The 25,481-nt window shown below is 42.0% G+C and overlaps 1 protein-coding gene across 2 annotated transcripts in view; it reads left to right on the top strand.

Moving 5' to 3' along the window:
* The first annotated feature begins 10,862 nt into the window (after positions 1-10,862).
* The window catches only part of ARFGEF3 (ARFGEF family member 3), a 175,905-nt gene continuing 161,286 nt past the window's right edge, over positions 10,863-25,481 (top strand). For both annotated transcript variants that reach the window (XM_065931272.1, XM_065931271.1), the window contains exons 1-2: positions 10,863-11,035; positions 17,899-17,950. In XM_065931272.1, the coding sequence (XP_065787344.1) occupies positions 10,951-11,035; positions 17,899-17,950 (137 nt within the window). In that variant the 5' untranslated portion in view covers positions 10,863-10,950. The remainder of the gene's footprint in view (positions 11,036-17,898; positions 17,951-25,481) is intronic.

Genomic DNA, 25,481 nt, shown 5'->3' with positions numbered 1-25,481 from the left:
AGGGGGAACTTACATATAAAAGAAGGAATATAGCATGTATAGTTCAAAGAATAATAGAGTGAACTACTTGTGTAGCTACTGCTGAGTCATGATTTTGAAGCCTCTTGAGTACTCGTCTGATAATTTAGCCAACATTTCCTAGAGCTGGAGAAGTCTTGATTTCTGGAAAGGCATGTCACATGCTTATTTCTTCTTCCTTAACAGTGGTTTAGTTCTTCTTGACCTTTGCTTTTTCAAATGAATTTTATTTAACTTTATTATTTTTTATCTATAATTTTTTATAGTCACCCAGTCGTGTTCGACTCTTTGTAACCCTCACAAATTCCCTTTAGTTTGTTTTTTAAACTTTTTCTTTTTTAAATTTTCACCCATTTCTCCCACCCCACCCCCATCCTCTGCCCCTGGCCACCACAATCTGTTCTCTGTATCTATGAGCCTGGTGTTTTTTGCTTTGGGGGGTTTTTTAGGTTGCACATACAAATGAGTGAGACCATATTGCATTTGTCTTTTTCTGTATGACTTATTTTACTTACTGTAATGCCCTTGAGGTCCGTCCATAATGTCACAGATGGTAATCACACAAGATTCGTTCTTTTTTTAATGACTGAATAAAATTCTATTGTGTATATACACCACATCTTCTTTATCCATTCACCCATTGGTGGATACTTAGGATATTTCCATATTTTGCCTATTTTAAACAATGCTGCAATAAACATGGGTTCATATATCTTTTTGAGTTAGTGCTTTCATTTTCTTCAGATAACTACCAAGAAGTGGAATTGCTAGATCATATGGTAGTTCTATTTTAAAATTTTTGTGGAACTTCTGTGCTATTCTCCACAGTGGCTGCACCAATTTACATTCCCACTAACAATGCCCAAGTGTAGCCTTTTTTCCACATCCTCATCAGTACTTGTTAGCTCTTACCTTTTTAATAACAGTCGTTCTAACAGGTATAAGGTTATATCTCTTTGTGGTTTTGATTTGCATTTTCCTGATGATCAGTGATGTTGAGCATCTTTTCATGTATCTATTGGCCATCTGTATGTCTTCTTTGGAAAAATGTTTATTCAGGTCCTCTGCCAATTTTCTAAATGAATTTTTTTTTTTGGCATTTGAGTAGTATGAACTTTTCTACATTTTCAATATAAACTCCTTAACAGATACATAATCTGAAAATGTTTTCTTCCACTCAGTAGGCTGCCCTTTCATTCTGTTGATAGTTTCCTTTTCTGGGAAGAAGCCTTTTAGTTTGGTATAATCTCAGTTGTTTATTTTTGCTTTTGAAAATGCTTTTGCTTTGGTGTCAGATTCAAAAAATCATTGTCAAGATCTACATTAAGGAGTGTATGGCCTATATTTTCTTCTAGAGGCTTTATGGTTTCAGGTCTCATGTTCAAATCTCTTTCATTCATTTCTAGTTAATTTTGGGGTATGATATAAGGTAGTGGTCCAGTTTAATTCTTTTGTATGTCATTATTCAGTTTTTTTCAACACCATATACTGAAGAGACAATTCTTTCCCCATTGTGTATTCTTCACCATATTACATTCTATATTCAAAGTTATAGTCATTAAAACAGTATGATATTGGCATAAAAATAGACACATAGATCAGTGGAATACAGTAAAGAGCCCAGAAATAAGCCCACCCATATGTGTCAATTAACTTATCACAAAAGGGTCAAATGAATTTTAAATTCATCCTTTTCTGCTCCAAGAAAACACCTGTTGGGAATTTCATTAGAATTGCTTATTATCCAACATTTTATCTTCTTTACAGGAAATGAGGTATGTCTCTTTCATTTTCTTGGATCCCCTTAAAATTTTTTTTTTTTTGGATCCCCTTAAAATTTTTCAATAAATACTTTGAGTATTCTGAACAAAGGGCTTGCACACATTTTCTTATATTTATTCCTAACTGCTTTATATTAATTTATGCTACTAATTTTGGGGTTTTTTTGCTGGAAAATAGAAATCCAAATTGTATTTTATATTAATACTACAACTAGAAACCTTGCTAAACCCTTATTAATTCTGAACATTTATCTGTAGGTTCTTCTAAAGTTTCCTTGTATGTAATTGTATCATCTATACGTAATGACTATTTCATTTATTCCTTTTCTAATTCTTGCACTTTTTTCATTGTGCTGCCTGAGATCTTTAGTCAGTGTACAGTTGAACAGAAGTTGTAAGTGGAGCATTCTTGTCTCCAGACTATGTCCCTTCCTTCTTCCTCGTGCTTGCTTCAGAATCAGAATCTCTAATGGACACATTGATGAGGAATAATAAATGCTTCATAATATGAGGTAGGTTTCTTTCTCTAACCTTCTGAGGAATTTTCAATACATCATGATGCTGAAGAATAGCAATATAGACTCTCCCCTGCACTGTTGGTGGAAGCAAGCATCCATATTCCTTGAACATATTCTGGCAATAAGTTGGCAGGCCCTTTAACTGTGTATGCTTTTTGACTCAGCACTTCCACCTTTAGGATTTTACTTTAGGAAGGTATGTGGGGAAGTAGGGAGGTAGTGTAATAACTAAGTGTTCATTGAAGTCTTCTTTATAATAGTAAAAACTGGAACCAACAATATAGATGAGTCAAATAACAGAAATGATAAAAGTGAAAGTGAAGTTGCTCAGTCGTGTCCGATTCTTTCTGACCCCATGATCTGTAGCCTACTAGAGTCCTCTGTCCATGGAATTTTCCAGGCAAGAATACTGGAGTGGGTTGCCATTTCCTTCTCCAGGCATCTTCCCAACCCAGGGATCGAACCCGGGTCTTCTACATTGCGGGCAGACGCTTTACCGTCTGAGCCAACAAATGATAGGCAGCCATTAAAAAGGAAGATGTGCCTGTGACAGAACATTGAGTAAAAAGAAACAGAATATTTAAGAACATGTATAATTTACTTCATTTGCATAAAACTACATCAACATTTGGAATTCCCAGGGGTCTCAGTGGTAAAGAATCCACCTGCCAATACAGAAAACACAGGTTTGATCCCTGAGTTGGGAAGATCCCCCAGGGCAGGGCATGGCAACCCACTCCAGTATTCTTGCCTGGAGAATCCCGTGGACAGAGGAAACTGGCAGGCTACAGTCCACAGGGTCACAAAAGTAAGCCGCAACTGAAGTGACTTATAACACATGCACACACATCAATATTTGCACCTACACATACACATCACGACCCAGATAATCACAATGGTGTGTTCACTCACCTAGAGCCAGACATCCTGGAATGTGAAATCAAGTGGGCCTTAGGCAGCATCACTATGAACAGAGTTAGTGGAGGTGATGGAATTCCCATTGCACTATTTCAAATCCTGAAAGATGATGCTGTGAAAGTGCATGCCAGCAAATTTGGAAAACTCAGCAGTGGCCGCAGGACAGGAAAAGGTGAGTTTTCATTTCAATCCCAAAGAAAGGCAATGCGAAAGAATGCTCAAACTGCCGCACAATTGCACTCATCTCACACTCTAGTAAAGTAATGCTCATAATTCACCAAGCCAGGCTTCAGCAATACATGAACCGAGAACTTCCAGATGTTCAAGCTGGTTTTAGAAAAGGCAGAGGAACCAGAGATCAAATTGCCAACATCTGCTGGATCATCGAAAAGGCAAGAGAGTTCCAGAAAAACATCTATTTCTGCTTTGTTGACTATGCCAAAATCTTTGACTGTGTGGATCACAATAAACTGTGGAACATTCTGAAAGAGACGGGAATACCAGACCACCTGACCTGCCTCTTGAGAAACCTATATGCAGGTCGGAAAGCGACAGTTAGAACTGGACATGGAACAACAGACTGGTTCCAAATAGGAAAAGGAGTACGTCAAGGCTGTATATATTGTCACCCTGCTTATTTAACTTATATGCAGAGTACATCATGAGAAATGCTGGGCTGGAAGAAGCACAAGCTGGAATCAAGATTGCTGGGAGAAATATCAATAACCTCAGATTAAGGATGACACCATCCTTATGGCAGAAAGTGAAGAGGAACTAAAAAGCCTCTTGATGAAAGTGAAAAAAGAGAGTGAAAAAGTTGCCTTAAAGCTCAACATTCAGAAAACTAAGATCATGGCATCTGGTCCCATCACTTCATGGGAAATAGACGGGGAAACAGTGGAAACAGTGTAAGACTTCATTTTTCTGGGCTCCAAAATCACTGCAGATGGTGATTGCAGCCATGAAATTAAAAGACGCTTACTCCTTGGAAGGGAAGTTATGACCAACCTAGATAGCATATTAAAAGCAGAGACATTACTTTGCCAACAAAGGTCCGTCTGGTCAAGGCTATGGTTTTTCCAGTGGTCACATATGGATGTGAGAGTTGGACTGTGAAGAAAACTGAGCGCTGAAAAATTGATGCTTTTGAACTGTGGTGTTGGAGAAGACTCTTGAGAGTCCCTTGGACTGCAAGGAGACCCAACTGGTCCATCCTAGAGGAGATCAGTCCTGGGTGTTCATTGGAAGGACTGATGCTGAAGCTGAAACTCCAATACTTTGGCCACCTGATGTAAGAGCTGACTCACTGGAAAAGACCCTGATGCTGGGAGGGATTTGGGGCAGGTGGAGAACGGGACGACAGAGGATGAGATGGCTGGATGGCATCACCGACTCAATGGACATGAGTTTAAGTGGACTCCGGGAGTTTGTGATGGACAGGGAGGCCTGGCGTGCTGCGATTCATGGGGTCGCAAAGAGTTGGACGCGACTGAACTGACTGACTGATACACATCTAAACACACAGATTTATCACAACTATGAAAATGTTCATTAAAATTTTATTAATGAGCTGGTTTCAAGCTTTTGGGGTTTATTTACTTTATAATTTTATGTGTAATTTTGCATACTCATTCACTCAGTTGTGTCCAACTCTTTGCGACCCCATGTGCTGTAGACTGCCAGGGTCCCCTGTCCATGGAATTTTTCAGGCAAGAATATTAGAACAGATTGCCATTTCCTCCTCCAAAGGATCTTCCCAACCCAGGAATTGAACCTGCATATCCTGCATTAGCAGGCGGATTCTTTACCATGGCGCCATGTGGAAAGCCCTCTACTCAATAGTGGATTGTGAAATCAATTACCATTTCATCAGATTATATTCTTTTCAGAAATGAAGTCATGTGTAACTTTCAATATCAGAATGCCATGTGTATATATATTTTAAGTGTTACTGTCCACATTGCGGCAAATACTGAACTGAGTGACAGCTGGTGGAGGAGATGTAATGATTATATGCGCTGACTCTGAGCCAACTGGCCATGCTCACTTCTGTTCATCGGTATCTGGTTTGATTTTCTGGATTTGACCATAATTCTATCAGGAAGTCAATGTTTTTTAGTTTAATGTGTGTCAGTGTAACTTACAGTTAATCATGAAGCTTAGAAGAATTTATCCACTATTGGTCAGAACAACAAGACTTTCCATCAAGTTGAGGTTATGCGTTTTTTGAATTAGGTGTAATTGTTAGGCATTTTTTGGCTTTGCAATAACTGTACATTTTAATCAAACTTGTACATGTATGTGTGTGCTCAGTGTCTGACTCTTTGCAACCCCATGGACTGTAGCCCATCAGGCTCCTCTGTCCATGGAATTTTCCAGGCAAGAATATTGGAGTGGGTTGCCATTTCCTTCTCCACAAACTCATATAAGTTATCTTCAAATAGTTTTTTATTAGAAGAAATGAGAATGACAATGTAAAAAGCACAGAAGCATGTTCTGACTGAACTGCCAGATCTAGACTTATAAATAGTGACATTGGGAAAAATATTCCTTTTAATCAATAAATTTTAAAATTTGAGCTAGTCTAAAAAAACTCAAGCCTTTTAAATAAAGATTTAGTTTGTCAAATATTCAAAACCATTGAAAATTTATTATTTGCAATATTTTTGCAAACAAACGCTAAAAATTGTACACACACACAAACTTATAAACACAAATTTGTTTGTAAGATCCTCAAATATTTTCAAAGAAAGAAAAAAAGACATAAATTCATCAGCTCTAGTTCAGGTCAGTTAATGAAAAAGTGTTAGTATCATATTTAGTTACACATGTGTGGTGGGAGAAAATTATTCACAAAGTTTCTGAAAAATCTATTCCTGGCATAAATAGGTTACGCCTCTTTAGAGAAATGGATAAATAATTTATGATGTATGTATTCATAAAGCAGCAAAGTATATAGCCTTTAAGAATAATGTGGAAGAAAAAAAAGAATAATTTGAGAGAAATATTGAATGACATGAAAAGCAGTTTCTACTGTATAGAAATAGAAGGCTGTAAAATGCTATGTACTTCTTTGCACTAAATGAGCCCAGTTTTATTATTTAAATATTTGATATAGATGCATGTGTAAGTTTTAAAATACATACATACATATATAAATGGAAAATAAACATAAGCTATTAAAAGTGTTTATCTCTGATGGGGTTATAGGTGAGTTTATTTTTTCCTTGAACTTTTTTTTATGATTACAAATTATTTTTTAAGTGGTGAGAAAATGAAATAAAAGTAGAATATTCTTGATGATAAATCAGCTGAGAAATTAAAAATACACTTCTCCGTGATAACACACTCTCTTAAACACACTTGTGGTTCTAGGAGTCACTCAGTCGTGTCCAACTCTTTGTGACCCCAAGGACAGCAGCCCGCCAGGCTCCTCTGCCCATGGGATTCTCTGGGCAAGAATGCTGCAGTGGATTACCATTTTCTTCTCCATGTGGTTCTATAGAACACACAGAATACTTATTAGGCAGATATGAGCAGACACAGGTTCTGTGATTCTACTTAATGAGAGCACTAATATTTCTATTTTATTTAACAATAGCTATTGTTTTAGAAGCAACACATTTGTTTCAGTTTTTTAATCTAGCTATTCACATACCTATAGGTATACTGGGTGGATGCAAAGGACCTTTTCTAGTGTGAGCTGACATTTTTTAAAAAGGGGTCTTTTAACTATTCTACTCTTATTTCCTTCACAGACAACATTTTGAGTGGATTGTTTAGACATATGTTTCTACCTGCTCTTAATCCACTACAACCAGGCCTCCCCCATGATTCCTCTGGGGCAAGTCTCCTGACTAAACTCCCACATCCATTGAATCCTTGGTTGTGTTTATCTTGTTGCTTGGATACTTTTATTTCATTTTCCCACCACTTAAAAAATAATTTGTAATCAAAAAAATAAAAGTGTTCAAGGAAAAAATACACTTACCTATAACCCCATCAGAGATAAACACTTTTAATAGTTTATGTTTACTTTCCATTTATATATGTAGGTATGAATTTCAAAACTTATACATGCATCAAATATTTAAATAATAAAACTGGGCTCATTTAGTTCAAAGAAGTACATAGCATTTTCCAACCTTCTATTTCTATACAGTAAAAACTGCTTTTCAAGTCATTCAGTATTCCTCTTTCGAATTATTTTTTTTTCTTCCATATTATTCTTAAAGGCTATATACTTTTTGCTGCTTTATGAATACATACATCATAAATTATTTATCCATTTCTCTATTGTTTAGTTTTCAGTTTTTAAAAGTAACTGAATGATACATCAAAATCCTTTTTTAAAAAACAAACAAAAAAACCTTTATTCACTTCCCTAATCACTTGCTTAGGATGAATTCCTAAAAGTGGGATTTCTGGGCTGGAGCCATCTCTCTGCTCTATCCAGAACCCCTCCAGGGGCCCCTTCCACCAGCACCCATAACATGAGGGGACCTCATTGGCCAGCTCCTTACTAACACCAGGCAATTGTATGTAAAATCTCTCAGCTAATTTTATTAAAACAAAAATTACCTTTTATTTAAAGGTCGGTGCTCGCTTGAATTGTAAGTCATTTGTATTTATTCCTCTGTGAACTGACTTCATATTATGACCTATTGTTTTAAAGTGTGCATCTGTTTTTTTTAATAATGTGTAAAAAGCTTTTATTGTTGTTGTTTAGTCACTGCGTGGAGTCTGACTCTTTTGCAACTCCATGGATTGTAGCCTGCCAGGTTCTTCTGTCCATGGGATTTCCCAGGCAAGAATACAAGAGTGGGTTGCCATTTCCTTTTGCAGGGGATCTTCCCCACCCAGGCATTGAACCCGCATCTCATGTGTCTCCTGCATTGGCAGGCAGATTCTTTACCACTGAGATCACCTGGGAAGCCCCAAAAGCTTTTATACAAAGGTATTTTAAATCATTTTGCCTCTGAAATATTATTTTCCTAGTGTATAATTGAGTTTGTTTTTAATTATAAAAATAATGAATAAAAAAATAATGAATAATCTTTAAAAAAGTAAAAAACATAACCACATAAAATTAAAAGATGTTACTCTCTTTTCTCTTCAGTCTGCTCCTCAGAGTGTCATTTGCTTTTTATTCTTTGTGTGGACCTTTTAACATAAAGCTTCTACATATTGAAATAGTCAAATCTGTTTACCTTTCCCTTTTGCCAGTTTCTTCCTTAGCTGCTCTATTAAAAATAATTTGAATGCACTAAGATAAGTATATTCACTTACATTTTCTTCTAAACCTTTTATGGATCAGTTCTTAAATTTAACTCCTTAACACATTTGTAATCTACTTTTCTATGTGGTATAAAACTGTGATATATGCACATATGTGTGTGTATAGTATATATATACTATTTCCAAATAGTTAAAAATGTAGTCTTACATAATTATATTGACTACAATGTTTTTTAATTTTTTCTTAGCACTGGAAACCTTTCTTCAAATAATGGCATTATGAGGTGAGTGGATGAGTGGAGGGTCCCTAGGGGTCTAGGACTTCGCAAGCTTTGCCTCCTCACTACCAAATGGACTTAAGGAGCAGTCTGAACACCTCCCTCCCATCTGTTGGACACCCTCCCATGACACTCCGTTTCCTCGCTGCCCTCCTGAACCACAGGTTTCTAACTACGCCTTTTCAGTCTCCTCTGTGGGCACATGCACCTCCGTCCATCATCTGAGGGTAAGAGGTCCCCCAGCTCCCTTCTGGCATTGTGCTCTTTCCATTTTACCTACTCCCTCCCAGTAACCTTTGTCAAACCCGAGGCATCAGCAATTCTCCCTGCTTGGTGGCTTCAAATCCTCGTTTCTATCACAGAGTCCTATCCTTAGTTCCTACCCATAAGTAAAACACCCTATGAGTGAATGAAAGTCACTCAGTCATGTCTGACTCTTTGTGATTCCATGAACTATACATGGAATTCTCCAGGCCAGAATACTGGAGTGGGTAGCCTTTCCCTTCTCCAGGGGGAACTTCCCAACTCAGGGATGGAACCCAGGTCTCCCGCATTGCAGGTGGATTCTTTATCAGCTGAGCCACAGGGAGGCCCCAAACACCCTATGGATATCCTAATTGCCATTTCAAACTGAACACATTCATAACTGAACTCATACTCCCTGGATTCCAAACCTTTCTCTTCCTTCCTTTCTCCTTTAACTTACAGGATGGGACCATTACCCTCCCATTTTCCCAAATAAGAAACCTGGAAGTCATCCCTTATATTACCATCCCAATCAGTCAGTAAATCCTACTGCTCCAATTCAAAGAATCTCTTGCTATATTTTCCTCTATTCCTTTCCATCTACCCTTGGCTTAACTTATTTCTAAATCACTGAAGAATCTTCTGACTTTTCTCCCAGCTGCCAGTCTACTCCTCTGCAATTTAACTTCCTCAGTACCACTACAGCCGAATTTCTAAAGAAAAACAAAAACGTCCAGAATCCTGAGTTCCCAATCACAGCTTTCACGAGGGTGGGAGGCGGGGGGAGACTCCAAATAAGACTCCTGCTTTCCCCTCCCTTTTTCCTCCAACATCTATCCTAGGGCCTCCATCAGTAAAGGACCTGAAGTGACTGAAGCACTCCCCTAAGATCTGAGACTCTGCCTCGGGCTGCCTTCCCCCATCGGGCAGTCCTTGTCCGCTCCCGAGTTCTGCCCGAAGGTTCTTCACTGCCAAAGCTTTCTCTGTCCCCCCTCTCACACCCCCACACCCAAGTTGGCTAGCTCTCTGCTGAGCGGTCCCCGCGCACCACCACCCCACCCTTCTTATTTTCTTCAAAGGATAACAATTCAGGTCAACAGAGGGTTGGAAAGGGAAGGAAGAGACATTTTTAAAAAGGGGTTTGGATTCAAGAGTCCAAATTCTGTTGGTTTGGGAAGTACCTTAACCTCTCTGGGCCTGGTTCCCTCCTGTTTTAACGGGATGTTTACCATCACACACACACACACACATACACACACAGCCCTGGTTCATACCTGGCTTCCTCCTGTGTATAATGGGGATGTCAATCCTATTATCACACACACGCACACGTGAGATGGTGTGGAATACACGGTTGGGCAGAATCACAGTCTGTTCACAGGTAGCGCCCGAGCCTGGCTCCGAGGGCGGCCCGGCACTAGTGAGCCTGGACCGCGGGATGCCGCGGGCGGCGCGACACCACCAGGCGCCGGAGGTAGGGGGCTCCTGGAGCCGCAGCCGAGCAGCCCCAACTCCGCCCGCCCGGGACGGCGGGGCGGGGGCAACGACGAGGCTCCTCCCCGCCCGCTGCCCGCCGCCGCCAGACGCTCCCTCGGGCCGAGCCCGGTCAACGCCCGGCCGGCGAGCCAGCCCAGGACGTCCGCCACCGGCTCTCCGCGAGCCTCCGTGCCCCCGGGGCTGCCCCGGGTCTCGGCCTCCGCTCCGCAGCCCGCCGTCTCCGCGGCGGCGCGCGGGGCGCTCCTGACCCGCGGGCGGGGCGGCGGGCGGGGCTCCGGGCCTGACGCGGCGGCGGCATGGAGCGGGCGTGATTCATCAGCCGCCGCGCCGGGCCGGAGCGGGGCGAGCGCAGCGCCCGGGCGCCCAAGGCCGGGCTGCGGTGGCGGCGGCGTCCCCGCCGGGCCTCGCGCGCGCGCTCCCCTAGCTGTCGGCGGCTGGCCCGCGGCAGAGGTCAAGATGGAAGAGATCCTAAGGAAGCTGCAGAAGGAGGCGTCCGGGAGCAAGTACAAAGCCATCAAAGAGAGCTGCACCTGGGCCCTGGGTAAGCGCGCCGAGCGCGGCGCCCGGCACCTGCCGGCGGGGCCGGTTCGCCGCCGCCGGAGGGCCGCGCCGGGGAGGGCTGTGATGGCCCCTCTGCGGGGCGGGGAGGGGGGGCGCTCGCTGAGCAGCTGTGACCGATGCTTTTTCGCGCAATTGCGAGAGTTGCCTCGGAGAACTGATGGGTGATGTGCGAATTTGGATTCGGGCGTGTACATCCATCCGCCTACCTTCTGGTCTCTTTATCTTCTCCTAAACCTTAATGGGGAACCCCTCCTGGCGGCCCCTTTCTCAGGTCCCCTGCACGGCGGACGACGGTCACCCATCTCCGAGTTCGGGTCACAAGCCGGTGGGAAAACACCGGCCTGATTCCAAAACGCCTGTGGGCTAGAGGGAAGTTGAACCGTCAGCCGCGGTCTCAAGTACCTTGGCCAGTGTAACCAGGAAGGAACAGCTTGTTTGATTTTCCTGATAGAGGCCAGCTTGTTAAGTATTAGCTTTCATGGTTATTGTAAATGAAAAATAACACACAGGTGGGATGGTGTTACCTCTGCGATTCTATTGCTGTCTGCCCTTCAGACAGATTTGATTTTAGATTTGTGAACTCTGCAAGCCCTGAAATAAGTTCCAGGTAGCAAATTTGTGTTTCTTGTCAGACTCGGATTGTCGAACTCAACCTTGGAGAAAACGGCAAGACATTCCAATTAGGCAAGAATGTGGGCCATCAAAATTGTCTGGATGGGAATTCAGGGGGTTCAGGCGCATACTTGGGGTAATAGTGATGCTTGAGGAGGAAGAAAAGGAAAGGCCAAGAAGAAACCAGGGCAGCTCTGTGGGCCCCTGGCCTTCCCCAAGCCTGCCTGTGATTCCTCAGTTGTCACCCAGTCAAAACAGGAAATTGAATCCCTTGCCCTGTAAACCGAAAAGACATCAGTGTTTGTCATGACACTCTGCTGTGGCACAGCCCGGGAAGGGCCGTTAGCAGGTTTTCTACTAAATGGAGGATTCTGTTGGTGCTCTACGTATCTCGGTTAATATTTAGAAGATCTGAATTCACATATGTTTGAGTGTGTGTGCACAGACCATCGCTCTTTTTTTTTTAACCTCTGTCATCACAAAATTTTCTAGAATGTTGTCTAGGAAGTTTATCTTGTAGGCAGAATCAGAACTTGACCATTTGTTTACTGTTGCGGGGGTGGGGGGAAATGGACCAGATACAAAAGTGAGCAGCAAGGCTCTTAAAGCCACAGTACTGTTTTTGCATTGCCATTGTCATTCAGTCAGGTGATGGGGTAGATTCTCAAAGGCTTCAAATGGAGGGTCACAAATGTCTGGGTAACATAATCTAGCAGGTCCTGACTGCACTCTAGACAGGCTCTTACGTGTACTTGTTATTATTTTGCTGTAAGTTAAGCAGATTTAGATAACATGGGGGAGGAGAGGAATGTAGCATCTTTAAATGTTTGGATTTTGATACTCTGCATCTTGTTAAGTTAAAGTGCAATGTTACCTAGTTTAGGTCCTTGAAGAAAAAGCCCGGAGCTGAGGCAGCTAGATAATGTGAGCAGAGCCTGGAGTTCAGCCTGATGGGAAGAGTAAATGGGATTCTTTTCCCAGAGGCTGTTCTCAGCAAGAGATGGGAGTGCATGAAACAGTTAACTAACAGTGGTTGGAAGGAGTAAACCAGGAAAACCGATCAAAGAAGAGGGAGTGAATGTGGGGTCAGGGGTGGGGGGTAGGGGGACTGGTATGAGTTGGTGGGCTTTTGAAGTCAATTGGACTTGAAGAATGGGTAAGCCGTGGGTTTCTGCTTTTCTTTGCTTGTGTAGCAATGATTTATTAAGACCTCCTCTGTACTGAGCGGTGGGGAGAGAAAAATGAATAAAATCCTTCCTCCCTGTAATTAGCTTGTTAGGAGGGTATGTTGGAGGGAGAATGATGCAGAAACAGACATGAAGGTATGGCTTCCTGTTCTTCTTTCCCACTCCAGTCCATTTCCCACTGTTCCATCTTTTTGGGGGTTTTTGGCTATAAAATACTTTTTCACTCCTCAATCCCCATACTGTTTTTTTAAAGTGTGAAATCCTTAGAATGCTCTTTGGAATCCAGCCCCAGCCTTCTTTCCTGGCGCCCTCACTGCAGGGGTTCATCGGTCCCCAATAAGCCATATACTTTCTTGTACACGCTGTGTGCTGCATGTTCCTCTGCCTGGGCAAATGTTAGTCCTTCTGCCACGGCTTACCTTCCCAGACTCCCAAGGCTCAGCTCACATACAAAGGCTGCCCTGAGCTCTGCAAGTGAATAGGTTGCTCCTCTGGGCTCTTAGTTCTGCGTTTAGGATCCTCTTAGAGCACCTGCTCTTGGGGATTATAGTTGGTTATGCCCACAGCTACTCTTTTTGGAGCAGGATGATTGAGAACTATATTGGATTCAGGAGACAAAAAGAAAAAATTCAAGCAGACTGAAAGCAAAATAGAATGTTTTCACTCTATGAACTGAACAGCCCTTGGAAGGCTAGCTGTGGGTTGAGTTTGGTTCAGGGATTAGGTACTTGTTAAAAGGATCTTACTCTGCTCTTTTGGGATGACAAACACACTCAACATGAGTATCCAAAGCTTTGAGTTCATCAATCAGCACACTTAGACCATCTCAGGAAAGAGGGCTCGGCCCCCACTTAGACCATCATGGGAGAAAGGGGTCGTTTCCGTACTTAGAGCATCTCAAGAGAAAGTAGTCATCTTACTTGGGCCATTATAAGCGAGAGGGATCACCATGACATTTAGACCACCCCAGGAGAGAGTCCTTCTTATGAAAGCTACCGTGGGAGAGGGGGGTCATCTTCACACTTAGTCCATATCAGAAGAAAGAGGTCATCTCCCACTTGGACTGTTATAGGAGAAAGACATTTAGATCATACCAAGGGAGAGGAGTCATCTCCCACTAAAACTCTCTAGGAGAGAGAGAGCGCGCATCTCCACATTTAGGCCATTACAGGAGAAGGGGGTCACTTTCCACTTGGCCAATCATGGGCTCATCCAAAGGGAGTGGAGCTCTGGCAGTCACTCCTGCCCAGTCCTTGGCGTTGATGGGTTGAGTGTGTATCCCTGATCCAGTCCTCTAGCTAAGGAATGAAGCAGGCTAGCTGCCTACAAGGCCCACTGAAATCCCAGAGTCAGCCAAAGATGGCTTCCTCAAAACAAAATTAGGGTTTGCAGCTTGAGAGGCAGGTGAGTGGATGGTGATTGGCCAAAGCAACACGTGTCCGCAGTGTAGACGTGGGCTTCCTTAGCATAGGGACTATCACTTAGCCTTGTTTGTGGCTTCTGCACCTACAATATGAGAGACACATGTTCAATACGTAAATAAATCAACATGTTACTGACTTGTTTGGGTTTTAAGTGATCTTAATCTTGTTTTCTAGTTACAAAAGTTATATATGCTCATTTTAGAATACTGAAAAATACTCAAACATTATAAAGAAAATAATCTCATCACCCATATGATCACTAATCATATTTTGGAGTATTTCCCTCCTGCAAAGGGTTTTTTTTTTTTTTTTTTTTTTTTTACCACATATAGTGGATTGTTATTTTTTATTTTAACTTCAGCATTTTCTGAAAATTGGTTTCTGAAAACCAGTTTTCTTAATGGCTGCATAACAACTGGCAAGGAATATGTATGTGTTTTTTCTCTATTTTGAGCTATCCAGGTTATATACTTTTCTTGTCAGTGAGGAAGTGGTCTGACGAAGGGATAGAAAAAGAAAAAGGGATTGGGCCACTGTGTGGAGGGCCTGAGAGAAGATTCTCCTTCAAGGACTGGCAGTCCTGGAGGTGTGGGAGCTGGGAATGGCAGGATGGAATGGAAGGGCAGATCATTAGAACTGGATCACGCGTCTTTTAGAAACTTTGAGTGTTTTGCATATACCAGGGGCTCCTGTTGAATTGATTTAGAAAATGGAGAAGAGAAAGAAAATTAGAAGTTGGAACACCAAGTTAAGGAAGAAGGATGGTCTGTGTAACCATCCTCCTTCTGTCTCTTTCCATCCACTTTTCCTTCCAACCTCAGGTTCTGCTACCTTCACAGTCAAACGACTTAAAACGTGGGTGGAGCGCTTGTGTCCACATCCTCACTTCCTGCTACTCTTCAACTCACTCCGGTCTTTTTCCTCTGTCCTTCCACCTATTGAAGAGTAAGGTACTCAGACCTCAGAGTGTAGCAGACCGTTCTCACATCCCTCTTACAGGTTCTCTTGGCCCCTCTGGGCATCTACTTGACCTTGGCCTCGTGCCCTCACCCCGCCGGTTTTGATCCTGCCTCTTGAGTTTTTCTGTCTCCTTTGCAGTTTCAGCTCCCATAGTGGGTGCATGCTTAGTCGTGTCCAACACTTTGCAACCCCATGGGCTGTAGCTTGCCAGGCTCCTCTATCCATGGAACTTCCCAGGCAAGAATACTGGAGTGGGTTGCCGTTTCCTTCTCCAGAGGATCTTCCCAACCCAGGGATTGAACCCACGTCTCCTGTGGCTTCTGCATTGGTGGGCAGATTCTTTATCACCAAGCCCCCTGGGAAGCTTCAGCTCCTCCCCCGCCTAAAAGATTGTGTTTCACAAGAATTAGCCATGAACCCTCTTCTCTTAATTCCCAGCCCGCCTGGGGTTGAACACTTTCAGAGCCGCAGCTTCAGTTCAGTTTCTGAGAATGCGATATCCACATTTAGATCCCTGGGCTTCCCCTTGCTCTGCCACCAGCCCCCTTCTTCCTCCAATGCAACTTCCTACCTGCTTCTCTTCTGCAACGGGGTGGGCTCATTATGGCTGCTCTGTGACTTTCTCTTTTCCCTTTCCTCTCACTCTTTGTTGGCACTTGCAGGGTTGGGCACTGTTGCACAGCTTGGGTTAAATATAAACTCCTCTGTCTGATGAGGAAAACTGCAGTGGTTTGGTCGTTCGCTCTTCTTGGGAAGCAGCATCAAGTTATGCTGGATATTGGCTGTGCCCTGCCCACTGCTGGGCCGGACTCACCTGCCTGGCCTTGGAGCTTCCCCCGTACCTGCATCTCAGGGCTTTGTTTTATGATCCTGTCTCATCTCAGGAACTGACCTCAGTCCTTCTCCTTCCTCCCTTGCCTTGTGGCCCCTGCACCACTGACTCGTCCAACCATCTTTCTGTTTTGCTCTCTTCCCCAAACCTGCTGCTGTGCCCCATGGACCACAGCAGTCCCAGATCCTATCATCATGGTTTCTGTTCTTACTCCAGAGTCTCAGGGATACATTTGGTGCCCACTGTTCCCTCTGATCTCTTAGCCGTGTGGGAAGAGATGTTCTCCTTCCCAGTAAAAGTCATTTAGACTGACAGGGCTTGTTGACTCTAAAACAGTGAAGAGAGGAGGCAAGAGTTTGAACAGAAAAACTGGAGACAAGTTGGAGTGTGTGATGTGATTTATGATAGGAAATATATATTTGGTCTTGGTCCCTGTTTCTGGCTTAGAGCTTCTAAAATCCTTGGAATTTCCCAAAAGGAAGAGAGCTAATAATGTCATTCTTTATGTTAATGAAGTAATTTTGGACCACATCTATGGACGGGGGCTGGTTGCCAAAACCCATCCTCTTCAGTCCCACTCCCCCTGACCTCTACGGAGGGGAGAGGAGCTGAAGATCAAACATCAATGGCTGATGAGTTGTACCTGTGTAATGAAGCCTCCATAAAACCTAAAGGGATGGAGTTTGGCGAGCTTCCTGGTTTACACCCAGAAAGCATGGAATCTCCTTGCCCTTTCCCCATACCTTGCTATGTGTATCTCTTCCACTGGGCTATTCCTGAATTATATCCTTCTGTAACATACCAGTAATCTAGTAAGTAAAAGTTTCTGTGAATTCTGTGAGTCATTCTAGCAAGTTAATTAAACCCAAGGTGGGGGTTTTTGGAAACTTTAATTTATAGCCAGTCGGTCAGAAGCGCAGGTGACAACCAGGACTTGAGGTTGGCATCTGAAGGTGGGGAGGTGGTGGGGTGGGGAGGTTGCGGGGGGAGTGGGTATTACAGGCTTGTAGGACTGAGCCCAGCCTGTGGGGTCTTATGTCCTCTCCAGGTAGATACTGTCAGAGTTAAGTTAAATTGTATGACACTCAGCTGGTGTCAGAGAATTGCTTATTGAGGGACCCATCTTCCCTACCACCCCGCAATCCCACAAACACACATTGGAATTGGGTGCAGGATTATTAAATCTATTGAAATAGAACAGCTTTTATTTTGAAAGAGAATAGTGAATGTTTCATTATCATTATAATTGGAGACAGCGAGAGTGTGAATAGCCAAAGCAATGGTTAAGTGTTGACCATTCAGGTGAGGTTAATGAGATTTGGGTGTGAGCCTTCCAATCAGTATTCTTCAGTACTGTGTGGTTTTTGAAAAGTTTCACCTGCTGTGTCATAAATGTGAGATGAGCTGTTACATAAAGTGCTTTGTGAACATGAAAGTCTCTCAAGTATAAGTTATTATTTAAAGGTATTAAAACAGTATTTTCAAGGAAATAGCTCTCCTTTCTCTATTGTTATTGCAAGAATATAGCATTTTTAGTCAGTTGTAAATAGATTATATTGGCATTCTGTTTCAGGTTAGGAATTGACTCTGTCTCTAAGGGAAATGCGTCCTAATTTTTAAGCTCTGAGAGGAAGTCTTGTGAGCTAGAAAAGGCAAAGGATTTTTAAGTGTGGATGATTTGCATGCAGATAGTTGAGAATTGACTAATTTATAATTATAGGAATTTCCGGCGGGGGGGTTGTAGAGAAACTAATAGTGAGATTTATGTACAGTTTAGATTCCTAGTCCTCGCATACTTATTTTTAACTTTGTAATTTTCCTTTTGCAGAAACCCTTGATGGTGTGGATACCATTGTCAAGATCCCTCCACACTTGCTGAGGTAAGGAGACTGGAGTTGTAGAATACCGCAGAAGTGAAAATGGCCCACCATGTTTTCCTGAAGGGCCCAGATAACCTCTTTGGCTAACAGCATTTTAGTTGCTGACTGTTGACCTTTCTGCATCTGTGAACTGAGTATTTCATGAGTGTCTTAGTGTCAGTGAAATCTGTATTCCAAAGGAACCAGCTGTGGAAGTCTTGGATGAAAGGATACAATTGGTCACGGAGGGAAATGACCAAAACCTAAGTGAGGATGTGGACTGTGGACGTGGAGACTGTGGATTAGCCTCCCACCGTGAGTTAGGAAATGGCGCCCACTTTGGGCTTCTCTAGTGGCTCAGCTGGTGAAGAATCCTCCTGCCTTACGGGAGGCCTGGGTTCGATCCCCGGGTTGGGAAGATGCGCGGGAGAAGGGAACGGCTACTAACTCCAGTATTCTGGCCTGGAGAATTTTGTGGACTCTATAGTCCACGGGGTCACAGAGAATCAGACACGACGGAACGCCTTTCACTTTGGGGGGAAGCAGTCCTGCCCCACGTGGGGTGGATTTAAGCTCTCACTGGCCCCTCGGGTGGACACCATCTCACAAACTCTGGCCACCTGCAGTAGCCCTGAGACCATAAGTCTATTTCCCCAGTTCCTCAATTCTCCCCGCTCCCCCTATCTCCATCATTGTGAGACAAATACATGCCTTTTGTGGAAATTTGGAAAGAGCATACAAAAGTTGCCCGTAATTACACCAACCTAGAATAACCACTGAAAGCAGTTTAACAGATTCTCTTAACAGACTTCCCCCCAACACACATACATATTTTTACAAATTACTATGAGGCTTTATTTACAGGTTTGTTTCCTGCTTGGTTTTTTTGGTCAACACTATAGAAGAACGTTTTCTAATGTCCATATATATTCTTGAAATATTGCATTTTCTTTCACTATATGGCTGTTGCAACATAAAATTATTTAGTAATTTTATTAAACATTTGGATTGTTTCTAGATTTTTCTTTGCAATTATTAAAAACTAAGTCTTTTGAGTATAGTTTCTATATTGTCAGGACACTTATGATTTATTATGTATTTTCTCTCTTTTCAAGTAGATTGAAAAAAGAATTATGCTTCTGTCTATTTAGAAAATGTATTACTTCTACTGTAGTGCCTGCTACAGGTTGATACGTTCGTGTGTTAGTCAATTCATGTATAAGGGAATTCATGCATTAATCAAACCAAGTATACTTTTCTTCTAAATAGATAGATTGTCTGGCAGCAACATTCTTACCCAGAAGAGGGGTATTCCAGCTGGGGTATGCATGCACACAAAGGAATATAAAAAATCTCCAGGAGATACAAAGGCAGAGATGGTTGAAGGGAGATGATTTCCTGGTTCCCAGTTTCTATAGTTAACCTGTCTTAAAATTATTTGCTTCAGAATTGATTTTGCTGTGTCTCTTTTTCCATTTCACCTCTTACAGTCACTCACCCTTCTCCCTCTTGACAAAGGACAGCAGAGCTGTCTCCCACCCCATCCTGACTCTGATCCTAGTGTATTGTCCTGGGATGCAAAACCCTCTTCCCACTAACAGAGAACTATGAAAATATTAATGTCTGTGTTGGTAAAGGGGATGAATATAATGACCAAGGCACACATCTTTTTGCAGGTTAGTTTTCATTTCTTGGCTTTCAGTGAAATTGGAAGAGGACCTAATCTGGTTATAACAAAGAAAAAAGATTTTTTTGATGAATCTCCTTCATTCCTTTCTTACTTATATAAACAAGGTTTCTTAGTGTTTGCATTTTTAAAAGTGGGAAAGAAAGGTATGGAATTTATATTATTATTATAATATAATAATTCAGTTTCATTGTATTATAACAGTAGAGAGTATTCACTCATCAGTATATGAACTAGTTGAGAAGAAAGAGACAAATCCTGTACATTTCTTTAGGGATACATTTCCAATAAATTTTTAATTTCCATGTTAACTATATTAACATTCTTATAAGTAATTATTAATGTTGTTTGGATCAGTTGTGTGCATTAGTAATGATAGCTCAAAGAAGAAAATGGAACACTTTTAAGCCTTACAGCCAGAGGAAATTTTTAAGAATCACTTTAAATACATTTTTGTTGCAGGGAAATATAATAGGAGAATTCATAAAATCAAGTGTTAAATGTATTAGATTGAGAGAAAATTCTGTGTGGGGAGTAAAATGGAAATACAAGTTCAAGGAGATAACAGTGCAGCCTTTTTGCAAAGAGGAGTTTGTTCATATATTTTTTGATAGGTGAAGATGATTTGCAAATTGGTGTGGTATTTGGATTTTATTGGATACCTTTAAGTGAGTGATATGTTTTAATTAAAATTGTACTAATTCCAATATGCCAGAATTACAGCCTTTGCACTGAATTAAAATTATGGTTGAGAAATTTAAATGTCAACTTAAAATGTGTGAAAAATAGTATTTAAAATTTGCAAAAATGTTTGATGACACTGCTGTAAAGGTTGTTTCTCTATCCAAGGGGTTATTGAAGCTACGGTGCAACTTTCTTTGGTTATGGATCTGTGATAAAAGGTTTGCCTTCAGTGTTAGAAGGAAGAAAGTGACAATGATACCAGAAGAGGCTCCTGGTAGAGTGGGCATCAAAAGACAACTGGCATTTTCTACTTCTTGGTGGGTGTGGAACCAAATGAGCTGGAGAAAATACAGTGTTAATGGGCTGTGTTTGGTCCCCTGCTTAGCCACTGAGCATTACACTTGTCCATGATATTGAGCCCAGGGCCAGCTGGCCATCTTGTATGACCACAGGTTGTTGCTCAGTTGCTAAGCCATTTCTGACTTTGCAACCCCATGGACGGCAGCACACCAGGCTTCCCTGTCCTTCACTATCCCCCAGGGTTTGCTCAGATTCATGTCCGTTGAGTTGGTGATGCCATCCAACCATCTCATCCTCTGTCACCCCCTTCTCCTCCTGCCCTCAATCTTTCCCAGCATCAGGGTCCTTTCCAGTGAGTCACATCTTCAGATCAAGTAGCCAAAGTATTGGAGCTTCAGTTTCATCATCAGTCCTTCCAATGAATATTCAGGGTTGACTTCCAGAAAGAAAAAGAAAATCATCAACAGGCACATCCACAACTGAGTGTTGTTTCCAGCTTTGGCCCAGCTTCCTTGTTCTTTCTGGAACTGCTTCTCCACTGTTCCCAAGTAGCATATTGAACACCTACTGACCTGGGGGACTCATCTTCCGATGTCATTCTTTTTTGCCTTTTCATCCTGTTCATGGGGTTCTCGAAGCAAGAATACTGGAGTGGTGAGCCATTCCCTTCCCCAGTGGACCACGTTTTGTCAGAACCCTCCACTGTGACCTGTCTACCCTGTGTGGACCTGCACATCATGACTTCCAGCTTCACTGAGTCACGCAAGGCTGTGATCCATGTGATCATTTTGGTTAGCTTTCTGCGACTGTTGTTTTCTTTCTGGACTCTGTGGGATTGTAGTTCTTGCTTCTTCTGTCTGCCCTCTGATGAACGATGATACGACCGTAGGAGGTAGTCACAAAATTGATGGGAAGGATGCCAGATGAGGAACCGTAGATGAATACATATATATGTGTGTGTGTGTTTACCTGTCTTCACCAATATTAGAATATAACTCAGAGTGTTTGTCTGAGTGATGGAGAGCTGGTGATATCATCCTGTATACAGAGGAATGTGTTTGTGCATTCCAGATGTGCAGTAAAGTCTATCAAGCATCCTCATACAGAGAACTGAGCTGTGTGAATGAGACAGAGCAGGTGCAGGCATTGCTCTCAGAGGTTTTATGTTCTCCAAGAGGGACTGAAAACAAATGTAGCTGGGGAAAAAACACTTGTGAGGCAGCAAGTATAAATTGATTATGGAATTTTATGCCTATCAGAAGGTTTCAGTTTGACTATCACTCGTAATAGTTGGGAGCCTTTCAAAGCCTGTTTTAGCCTATGTGAATAAGCCATAATCAAACGAAAACGAGCTATTGAATTAATGAATCTGCTTGAGTCTTTGATAACAGGGAAATAAACACCATAATGGACTTTCCCCCTCTGTGGTAAATCAGTTTTCCTTTAACCCTTTGATTCTTCTTCCAGGCATTTTTAAACTCACAGTGCACTTACTCTGTCCAGTACTGTGTTTAACATGGTATCTCTCTATTGCTTGAGCACAATAAATTAAAAAAATTTTTTTAATTTAGGTGCTGTAATTTCTTGTCTGCTTATAAGTAAGAATTTGGATTTGTTATTTTTTCTTCAGTTATACTTCTATTTTAATGATTTTTTTTCTTCAGCTATATTTAGTATATGAGAAAGAAATCAGATTCATAAACTATTTCTTGGCATTCTTCTGGTTTTGTATTTAGATTCAGTTTCCATTTCTGTTATGTAATCACCTAGGAATGATTGTTTGCAAAAATGTTTTGTTGTTTCAGGTTTTGGAATGAGCCATCAGGACTAAATTAAGTATCAAATACTTCTGCTCTGCTTTTTTTCTCATTTTTTTCTTTTGCCATTGATTTTCTTTCAAGTTAAATATGTTAGCATTCTGATAGATAATTACTAATACTGTTCTGATCAATCGTGTACATTAGTAATGGTAGTTCAAACCAGAAGAAAATTGAAACCTTGAAAGAACTAAGGTTGTATTATCTTTTTTTTTTTTTTAATTTTTTTTTTTCTTTTACCATTGATTGCTCTGAGTACTTCTTGTGTAAATGGAAGTCCACAAGTCATATGAATGATTTTAGTGACTCTGGTGACTGGATTTGGTCATGCGTAGGGCACGGTGTGGGAGAAACCTATGAAAAAAGGTTTTAGATGGAATGGAGTGGTCAGAGGCTTTGCTTCTTTCTGCCCCAGGCTCGTTCACTGAACAAATGCCCAGTCTTATTGATACAGTGAGCAGCCTTAGCAACCAGGATGGGGATTCATGTGGAGAACGCAGTGAGGTTCAGCGTCAGGGATGGGGGAAGGGCCAGGGAACTCGCCCTGGGAGTAGTTACTGAATTTGTTAGTAGATAGTCACGTGAACATCTTTCCACCTTCCTGCCCATAGTCTTGCTTTTTGATCTTGGGGGTGAGATTTAAGCATCCTTATCTTCCTCCTCGAGGAGCCTGAACCCTCACTCCTTTTTTTTTTTTTTTAAGATTTTTCTTTTTTGGTTGCCCAGGCTTTTTGTTGTGGCTTGAGGTTGAATAGTTGTGGTGAGTGGGCTGTAGAGAAAGTGGGCTTAGTTGCCACGTGGCAGGTGGGATCTCAGTTTCCCGACCAGGGATTCAGCCCACATCCCCTGCATTGGAAATTGGATTCTTAACCACCATGGAAGTCTTCTTTTCTCTCTGATTAAACCCGGGCCTTACATGTCTTTCAGGGTTGAATAAAACCTGTGTATCGGTGGGCAGTGACGGTGTGCCCATGCTCAAGGAAGAAGCCTTCCTCAGGCTGGGGTTACCTTCTCCTCAGCCTTCTTGTTTTTCTGGCAAAAGGCAGCTCAGGATGTTCCCTCAGAGTTGACAGACTTGATAAAATGTCTCTGCCCAAGTCAAGTGACGTCCAGTAGTTACTGACTCCATCGTTGTTAGTTGCTGGTTTTTCAGCCAAGTAAGAAATGAGACTTGGAAGCTATTGGTCAATAACTATTAGTAGGGAGGTGGGAGGGGGGATCGGGATGGGGAATACATGTAAATCCATGGCTGATTCATGTCAATGTATGGCAAAAATCACTACAATATTGGAAAGTAATTAGCCTCCAACTAATAAAAATAAATGAAAGAAGAACTATTAATAGTTAACAATATGAAACGTTTTCTCTTCCCTTTTTTCTACTTTCTCTCACCCCCTGCATCGTTTGCTTTTCCTGCCATGGTTTGGGAATCAAGTAATATAACCAAAGTAACTTGATCAGTTATGGAATTTTCAGGGCTGCTCTGGTTTTTGTTATGAATATTCAGGGCTGGTGTCTGTGTTTTGTGAGGCTATCACCAGCCACCTGGAGGGGCCACAACTTCTGTGATGTTTAACTTGTTGCAAGTTGATATATTGGTCCTTCCTTTTCCTGCCCACTGTCTTTGTGATGGCTTGGTTATGATGATACCTAGATCTGTCTGATGTTTTTCTCTTAGAAATATTGAAGAACTTATATTTTTTTCTAACCCTGTGTGTTAAAAGGAAAAGGGCTTATGCCATTTCTGTGGACCATTCAGTACCATTGTTATTTGCAGTCAGTGGCTCTTCTAGATCCTTCTTGACCTGCCGGCAAGTTCCTGAGGAACGTCCCTCCCTTTCCAATGGACTCCTATAATGTCCCTCTGCTTCTGAGTCTTGGCTGGAAGTGATCAGTCCTTCTGCTGGCATCTGACCGTCAGAGAAACTAGCTCTTCCTGTGACTAAGATTAGTCACGTACACATGCAAGATGGTGTAAAAGTCAGGTTTTACTGAGGGCATTTCCCAGTCTCTGCCCCGCCTCCTCTGGGAGCTATCTCATACCCTGAAATAGAGCATGCTTGTTACAAGTCCTCTTCCTTTTGCATGGCAGGACCAAGACAGCAGGTCTAGAGGTGTATGGTTAGCAATCTAATGCTCCCCTTTATATGGGACACTGAAACACTAGAGATGTGTTTTCTGAGCTGCTTTTCTTCATCAAAATTGTTCATTGTGTGTCTTAGGCAGTATTCCTCACTTTCTCTTACTACATACCCTTGAAGACTGAGCTATGGTTAGTGAAAGTAATCCTTCTTTCCTTTGTGCCTTCACTGTTTCTGTCATGAACTTGTCATGGCATTTATCAGTCAGGTTGGTAATTGTTTAGGGGATCTGTTTGAGACCCTTTTTTCAAAGAGTTCATATACATAAATTTTTCATCATTTTACCTCCTAGTTCAGTGCCCTTTAAATGTTCAGAGGATGAAAATGCCTCTCCAGACTCTGCATTGTGCATCTCAGTGAACCTATGTCATCTCCTAGGTTCTTGGAAAACCTGGTATTTGTAAGAATCTGTGCCATAGTATTTGGAAGAATCTGTACTTCGGCAGTAGAATCTCAAATATCTCATTGGCTGAAAGAGTGGGTCCCAAAGAGTAGACCAGAAATCCAACACCCTCTCCATTGACCTCAGCTAGTATAGTCTTAAACCCCTTACTCTCTTCTCAATCAAAGCCCTGGCTAGTCTAATTTTTCTTATTTGATTGAGGTTGAGGGTTTGTGGTAGTTATTAATATCATGACCCTGATTAATGGTCTGTATCAAAGGACACTGAATATACAAGGGATTCAGCACTCATTAGGTTCCCATGAAGAGTCCTTGGCCCACCTGGATGAGGCACTCTGCCTGCCTGAACTCAACCACCCCCAGTGTGAATTTGACTTGGAGTCAAATTTCTGTTTTAAAGAAATAAAGAGTCTTCACCTGCATCCCTCCCCAATCCAGAATTTTCCCTTTCTCTGAGCCCAGGTAACTTACAACAGGACTAGTCCAGATGAGATAAAACCATCAAGGGAATCCTGGAGCAA

Source organism: Muntiacus reevesi, chromosome 3 (assembly GCF_963930625.1).
Source record: "Muntiacus reevesi chromosome 3, mMunRee1.1, whole genome shotgun sequence".
NCBI lineage: Eukaryota > Metazoa > Chordata > Mammalia > Artiodactyla > Cervidae > Muntiacus > Muntiacus reevesi.
Note: the sequence above shows the minus strand (reverse complement) of the source record. Positions and strands in the feature narration are given on the sequence as shown.